The 8,435-nt window shown below is 30.2% G+C and overlaps 1 protein-coding gene across 1 annotated transcript in view; it reads left to right on the forward strand.

The window, feature by feature from the left end:
- Positions 1 to 8,174, forward strand: part of LOC140047662 (uncharacterized) — a 22,295-nt gene extending 14,121 nt beyond the window's left edge. Inside the window, exons 11-20 of the mRNA XM_072092700.1 lie at positions 57 to 308; positions 808 to 999; positions 1,314 to 1,508; positions 1,681 to 1,983; positions 2,167 to 2,238; positions 2,642 to 2,855; positions 3,248 to 3,286; positions 4,750 to 5,292; positions 7,223 to 7,279; positions 7,707 to 8,174. Coding sequence (XP_071948801.1) covers positions 57 to 308; positions 808 to 999; positions 1,314 to 1,508; positions 1,681 to 1,983; positions 2,167 to 2,238; positions 2,642 to 2,855; positions 3,248 to 3,286; positions 4,750 to 5,292; positions 7,223 to 7,279; positions 7,707 to 7,876 — 2,037 coding nt within the window. The 3' untranslated portion in view covers positions 7,877 to 8,174. The remainder of the gene's footprint in view (positions 1 to 56; positions 309 to 807; positions 1,000 to 1,313; positions 1,509 to 1,680; positions 1,984 to 2,166; positions 2,239 to 2,641; positions 2,856 to 3,247; positions 3,287 to 4,749; positions 5,293 to 7,222; positions 7,280 to 7,706) is intronic.
- Positions 8,175 to 8,435: the final 261 nt, after the last annotated feature.

Genomic DNA, 8,435 nt, shown 5'->3' on the forward strand with positions numbered 1-8,435 from the left:
ATATTTATTTAAACAAAAATTACATTATGATATAAACATTTTTTGTTTATAACCAGGCAAAGAAGAGGTTTAAAAAGATTCGAAATGTGCTTAAAGATAAACTGTATGAAGCACATGTATATCACCGATATTTTGCAATTGAAAACAGCCAAGAAACAACAGATGAGAGCTTCAGCATTCTAAAAAAAGTTGTTGATGAGTTCATGTCAGATTTAGAAAAGCCTATTCCTTTAAAATGGATGCGTTTTCGATGTGAACTAGATGATCTAAGAGGAAAAAAACACTTTTCTTTGTGTCCTTTCAAAGAGGTAAACTTTATATTTTATAAAATTATTATTATAGTATACAACGTATTGAATTAAGAATTAAATGAGAAATAATGTTTGTCAACAGAAATATTATTGTTATATTTTATCTTTTATATTTACAGCCATTAAACATTTTGAATAAATTTACTTAATACTCACCTAATAAAAAGAACATTTTGTTGATTAATTTTTGCTTTCTACTGCCAAACACATGATTTGTTTTGTTTTATTTATTTTTTAATAAATAAATGGTAATGAACATACCCTTAGTTTGTGGGAATGTTTTTGTTTTATTTCTTGTTATGTTGAGTGAGACATTTGTAGGTCAATCGTGAAATAAAGTATTTGTACATCTGATGACAAAATGGTCTAACACCCATAATGCTATCCTATGCAGTTCTTGTACCACACTTCTTTATATCTTCTAAACTAAGATACCAAAGTGATTTTACACTTGAATGTTTTATTTACATCTGAATATAACTTATTATTTCTTTAGCTTAAATTACTGGCTGGCAAGAATGGTATTGCTGAAGATAATCAATCAATCCTTCTTAACTTCCTGTATGATCTTGGTGAAATTGTTTACATGCCTGACAACAAATTATTGAAAGATAAAGCGGTGTTAGATCCGATGCAGCTGGTTGAAATTGTTACTGCTTTTGTAACAGTCATTACACCTGAAATTCCAGTAAGTGGGTCATATGGTATTCAAAATTGTAAGCAAGTGTTGGTGTTTTCTTGTTCCATGGGGAAATAATTGTTTCTAATATCAAAAAATAGAGGAACATAAAAATATATAGCCATTAAATTTTTATTGTTGAATGGTATGTTTATTTATTATGAACATGGTCATTGTGTCTATAAAGCAATGATCTATATTCTGAAATTTTAGTGTGTTTTAATTTCTCAACATTCCACTAGCCTCACTCAATAACTAACTTTTTAATCATTCAATAAACAAAAATCATAAGTATGGCTAATATGTAGTGTTTTTTTTATTAGGCGGCTATAAATAGAGATGCCTTTGATAAACTTGACAGAGGCATACTGGAAGAAAGATTGTTGCGAAAATTATGGAGCGAGAGTAAAGTTGACAAAGGAAAGAATTTTGAATTCCTTGTAGCACTGATGATTCAATTAGGTTTCATTTGTAAGAGGAAGACAACCAGCAGCCAAGACATAAAGAGTAAATCTAAGGTAGGTTTTTATTCTTTAATTTTTCCCATATGGTTTTCATGTAAAATTACATGTTTATTTCCAACTATATTTTTTTGTTAAACTTTTTACCTAAAACAGTTTTTAACATATACATGATGTGATGTTTCTTTACAAGAATCTAAATCAATTATATAGAAATTTTCAATTTCAGAAATCGGTTGTGAAGCGATCATTTTATGTGCCACTACGCCTTGCTTTTAAGACATCAACTGAAGTGAAACCAGTACCTGATGAATTTCCAGCTATCAGTATCTATTACGACTTTGAGGGATATCTGCCAGATGTATTGTTTCCATACATGATTATTGATTTCCTTAACAAATTTCAAATGGAAGAAGTTGACCCAATACTCTTGTATAATCATGCTCAACTTTACTTCGACCAAGACCATCATGTGACTTTATCTCTCGTCAAATTCATAACTAAGGAGGATAATCGAAAGTTCTTGTTAAAGGTACTGTATCATGTTTGATATCAGTGCTTGATAAATAATCTGAATTGCTAGTTTGTTAATAGTCAGAAGCAAAACAATGCCATTAACAGCTGCAAATTATCATGTAGGTTCATATTTGAACATATTTCTTATCTCAATCTTTTCACTGTACTATGTGTCACAACTATTTCCTTTTCTTTCCAGGTGACTATTAAAAGAACAAATACTCTTGCTGAAAAAAGTAATGAAGAACCCTCTTCTGAAGCATGTAAAGAGGTATGTTATCATCGTCTTTTTAGACGTTTTTGTTATATATTTAATTAAAAATCTATAATAAAAAAATAACAATTAGAGCCGATTTTTTTTTAGCTGAGCTAGAAAACCCAATGGAATGAAAAAATTATTTGGGAAAATTTAACCAGGAAGCAGGAAAAAAACAGCCAATCAAAAATACCTTAATAAAACTTGACCTTGATTCTCTACCACTTCATTAAAAAGTATATTACACAAGGTAGAAATTAAAGGATTTAAAGAACAATAAATAAATTCATCTTATCTTTTTGCAATGTTCTATAAATGTGGGATGCTAGCCAAAAGCCTATGTTTAATAAAGTTATTGTGTGGAGTTAATAATTGTTAATTGCATGTTATTGAAAATCATTAAAAAATATATCTTCAGGTTTTATCAACAGTTGAGATGTCATTTAAACAATCTAAAGATGGCGGTAGAAGAGGAATTCCATTCAAGAGATGTATTCCTTGTGATTGTAGTCTTACATCAAAAAAGAAGCATTTCCAATTTGTTAAAGATTTTCAGCGCAAGTCGTTGACATGCAGCAAAGATGGCATATTCATAAAGATGGACGTTACACGTTACCATCTGTTGTTTGGAAGTAAGAATAAAAACTGTATGCAATAGAGAGTTAATTTTAGGAAATTTAAAATGTTTCACTGTATTGTATATCCTCTATATAAGCATTGAATCAATATCTTTTGCTGTATGTCTTATATAATTACACATAGTTTTTACTTTTGTGGTAATGGCGTAAACAATCCAAACCTGCCAGATGATGATATATGTTGCCAAAATAAACTCATTGTTTAGTAGCCCTCTAATTCATCATGTTGTTTACTCGATTTGCTAAACATTTGAACCCACTTGTACTTGTACACATTAAAATGGATTTCATATATATATTATAGTAATAATTAGTAATAGTAATTTAAATTCTGTTAAATAGAAAAAAATAGATTCATATTATTTCTAACTTTATTATTTTTATAGGAGGTAAAGAAGGGCCTAACAAAGAGCAATCAAAACAAGGTATGACAAGTAGACATCAATTTTCTTATGCTAAACTAATCTCTAGTACTGGTTCGCGAATATATAAAGCGTACATAACTTGAAATTGTCAAAAGCGCAATTAAGGCACTCCACACATAATACCGACATGATAGAATGTACCGTATGTAGTTGAATATAATTGTGTCCATACATGAAACAAGAAAACAAAACAAATTTGGAAAATAAATATTTACACATTGAAATACAGAATCTAATTCACGCTCACCAAAAATGCATAAAATATTTATAAATCTTAGCCAAAATAAAATTGGGTATGGAAAGAAATGGGATCAAAAATCTAATTTAACATACTATTAATTATTTATAATGTAAAACAGTTGGTGAAAAATACCTATTCGGGGCAAATCGTTTAACCTAAATTTGCTTTAATCATTATTAAATAATTATCTAACTTAATTAGTAGGCCTAATGGATTTCAATTTCTGGTACAATTTAGTACAGAAATTATACATACGAATAAAACTTTACGTCCTATAAAAACCTACTTTGTTACGTAAATGTATACATACCCTTATACGTACGCTCGTGCAATTTCCCATATGGACCAACTTTATATACCATCGAGTAAAAATTCTAGAAGTAATGCACGATTTACCGAATTGTACCCTTGCATAAATTTACTTATAGATGAACAACATTTAAATATTGACTGGATTAGCTCCCTGGTTTAAGTTAATAGTAGAGTGTGAACTGGACAAATATAGGCCTACTCACAAGCCATTAACATGCACATACTTTTACATTGATGGGTAGAAACCTGTAGGTAAATTTGTTACTACAAATAAAACCAGTTAAACATTTATACTTTAATATGCTTAACTCCAAATTTCCACATGATGATCATTAGTTCACATCATCAAGTTTGTGACTCTATTAAAGGCCCATTTACACTAGGATGATACAGTAAATATATAGACAAACACACATTTTTCATACATAAAACAAAAGAAATCTAAAGAGTTGTTATCATAGAACTATTTAGGATAACCATGTATGCTTTTTTTGATGAAAATAATATATTTTCCCACCTCCAATCAAATGATGTCCTGATTTAATAAAAGCAATAATATTGTTTTTAGTGATCATGATTATTACATTTTTATTATAATTTCTTTTGTAATTGAGCCTTAAAGCTGATAATAATTTGTGTAAATTTAAAATATTTATATTACTTTTATTTTGTGTCTATAATTGTAGTTAAAAAAAAAAATGTGTTGAGCTGTAACTCTACCTACCATAATAAAAAAAATGACTATGAAAGAAGGAAAATATATAAACATTAAACTTTCTATAAGTATCTAGTGAATGATCAGTTTTCAATTGGGATACAGATGCATCGCATCTAGAACAATATAAATTAGTTTTGCTGCTTATTTTTGTCTAGACTAAATTATAATAATGCAAGGTGTCTTGGATTACAGAAATCTCAGAGGATGATTTCCTGCAACTGTTGACTGATACAGCAGAGTGGTTTGATGGACTTGGATATCTCAAAATATTGAAAGTCTTATATAAAGACCATCTGAATATTAATGTGGAGATGGAGAGAGCTGGAAGTGTTTGGGATCTACTGCAGTATTTAAGAGCCTCAGGAAATTTGAAGCCATCAAATCTCACTATTCTGTATGACACAGTAAAGATAACCCAGCAGTGTGGCTTTAAATCAAACGTTGAGAATCAACCTCCAGAAGATATTAAGGATCATGTGGTATCGACGCTGTCACCTTTCAGACAGAAGGTTTATCAGCTGGGAGTGAAACTGAGAAAGAATGAAGTATCAAAACTTGCTAGGTTATTTAACAGCAGACCTACAGTAGTGGTAAATGAATACCAAGACAGCTGGAGTTTGATTATGGACTTTGAACATAGAGGGATCATTGATAAGGATTTCACAAAGATGGTTACATTTCTCAAAGTTTTAGAAAGAAATGGAATGAAATGGGCAAAGAAGATTTTCCTTGATGGTTAGTTTATTAGTATTTCAGATTTAAATCTGTTTTCCACTTGGAAATTTTAAAGTACAGCATATATGCTTCTTGGATATCCATATTTCCATCTTCCAAATTCCTTTTTGTGACAAGTTCTTTGCTTCATTGAAATTAGTAGCTTGAATAGCATAAGCAACCAGAGCTCTAGAAATAAGTTATCGTTGTCATTAGCACTCATGTAAAATGTAGGGGGCAGGTGATACGCAATCAAAACGAAATTATAAAGTCCCAGTGATAGTTGTATTATTAATCAATTTTACATTTATTTGCATGAATGTTAATGTACTGACATGGTATCTATATATAAATTTACGTAAGGGCAAAATTCGATAAATCTCGGTTTATTTCTAGAATGTTTACTCGATGGTATATAAAGTTGGTTCGTACTTTCGGTACTGATTTTAACCGCCTGATGTAACCCAGTTTACTAATTAAATTGAGTTCGATAATTAGTTATTGACGATTAAAACGAATTTAGGTTCAACGATTTGCCCCAAATAGGGGTGTTTTTCGATCGTGGTATACACTGTCTAATGGATGTCCGTCTTGAAAAATACCCGCAGACGATAATACGAGGATGCTTCACATTTTCCTATCTCCTCCTACGATAATTGTTTTTAATGGCTGAAAACCGGTTGAACAGCTCGAGTACAGCATCATAATGTTGAAGACAGGCCGATTTTCTTTAAAAAATACTATTTTTGATAGATTTAATATACGTTTATACAAATGTATTGATTTGCGATGAATGGAACATTCCAATCTCTGTTCCACAATTGTCTATTAAACGGATAAAGAGCTAGCGTTTTCACTCGCCGTATATTATGTATAAATCTTTATTATTGCAGTTAAACCACCCACATCATCACCCTTCCCTCACTGGCATGAGTAGCGTTGTAAAACCAGTAGAGGATAGGCCTACGGTACATCACATGCCCTAAACGCAGAACAACTTTGGTGGGTAGGGTAGGAACCAACTTAAGTATGAAACAATTGAAAACCATTAGGCCTACTAATTAAGTTGAGTTAAATAATTTAATATTTTTTGACGATTAAATCGAATTTATGATTTTCCCCGAATAGAGGTGGTTTTCACAAATTGTTTTACATTATATAAACATTATACACGTCGTAGTGATGTATCGTTACATGTACTGTACTATTTCAATCGACTAGGACGGTGATAGTTTCAACAAATTATTACATCGCAATGTTTTACTGTGTTTAGTGGTATATTATTTGTAAAACATGAAAACAATAATAATAATAATAACTGCAGGTACTTGACAATTTAGAAATTTACAAATTAAAAAGTGGGTTTTGAGAAGAGATTTGAAGACACTGATGGAAGTAGCCTGACGGATTTCAATAGGCAACGCATTCCATAGAGAAACGGATGCCAAAGAAAACTTAGTGGAAGGATGAAATATATGGGCAAGAAGAGACTCAGATCTAGATCTCAGAGACCGCTTATGAACATAAGGTTGAATAAGTTCAATTAATATTTCGTTACTAAATGGATAAAGAATATATTTAAAAATTGTTCCTGTTTGCACCCATTCTTTTCCCCATCCCTCAACCCTAATGTTACATACAAAACACAAATTAAGTTTGTTCAAATTTGACAATTGGTCTCATTTTGTGACAAGTTTCTCTTTCGGAAGTAATTCCCATGGTGCTAATTTTAGTTGAGTACATAAATCACAGTGTCTATTTATTTGTTCCTGCAGGCTGTAAACGACATGTATTATTGTCCTGCGGTACGTACATTTGAAATCGCCAGTTTTTTAACGCTGAAATTATTATGTATTCGAGAACCATCTGTGGGCACGACCTAGATGGTACGCGAGCGAAGCGAGCGTACCATCTAGTTAATATAATTTTGCAAAAACTTGTGTTTTCACAGATGAAAAAGATGATACAGAGACATTACTGCAGTCTGTCATCCGAGGTAGTCAACAAGGTACGATCCATTAGAGGTCATAGGAATACAGTTGTGTGTGTATAAATACTACTAAATGAACCAATTACGGTATTTTTGTATCCAATTAAAGGTGAAAGCAGCGAGTTTTACATTTTAACAAAATTAATTTAGAACAGTAGCTGTGGTATGAAACAAATAATGAATTAATTTTTGTTGCGAACCATAAAAGATTGAATTCAATTTTAAATTGAAGTTCAATATTACTTGTACTGAAATACTAAATGCTATGTATAAGGAATATCTTTACCAATAATTAAAAAGTGCTTTTTGTCATCCCCTAAAATGATGCATTGATAAAAGTTTAGCTAATTTTGATAAACAGAAACAAATCATAATGAAAACACTTTGATAATCAAAAATCAAAAAAATTTAGTCTTTATCAAAACATTTTTCTTTTTAATTTCAGATATCTGGTTGATAGTTGCAGTATTTTGTATTGCTTTAATCGCAGTCTTAGCAGTTTTCGTTCCATTTTACGATCTAATAATAATATTTTTAAGTACTATGGGTTTGTTTGTAACTCTGGTTGAATTGGTGTGGTGTGTACATAAAAAAATGACTGCATCTGGTACTTAGTCACAAAACACAGAAGATGACTAATCAATGTTTGTAAAAATATGGAATATTTTATTTATTTGTGTTTCATTTTATGCTTCATTTTTGTTCAATTCAAGAAACATTTATTGACCAAAAATATTATATCATAACAATGGTTTGCATATAATATATATAGTCGAGAGACTACAAAGGCCCAATGGGCCTGTCGCTGTAGTCCCTCTTTACATTATACAAATAATAATAATACAACACTTAATCTTAATTAGCCATTACGTACATTATATAAATGGAAAAAAAAAAGAATACAGTATCTTAATTAATTAGGTTAAAAATTGGTATATATATATATATTATGCCAGTATTGTGTTTAATAATAAATAATTTAAATAAATGGAAACATCTAGTTAGTTTATTTTGTTGTTACTATTACAGTCAACTCTCCCAATACTAATATTATTTTACTATGAATTAAAGTATTTATTAACAAATGAATTTATGAATAATTTACATAAGGCTCAGAAGAAATGGACGAATAACCTAAAAGATAAATTATTAAAACTATCTAAAGACTTGATGT

The sequence above is a fragment of the Antedon mediterranea genome, chromosome 4, assembly GCF_964355755.1.
Source record: "Antedon mediterranea chromosome 4, ecAntMedi1.1, whole genome shotgun sequence".
Taxonomy (NCBI): Eukaryota; Metazoa; Echinodermata; class Crinoidea; order Comatulida; family Antedonidae; genus Antedon; species Antedon mediterranea.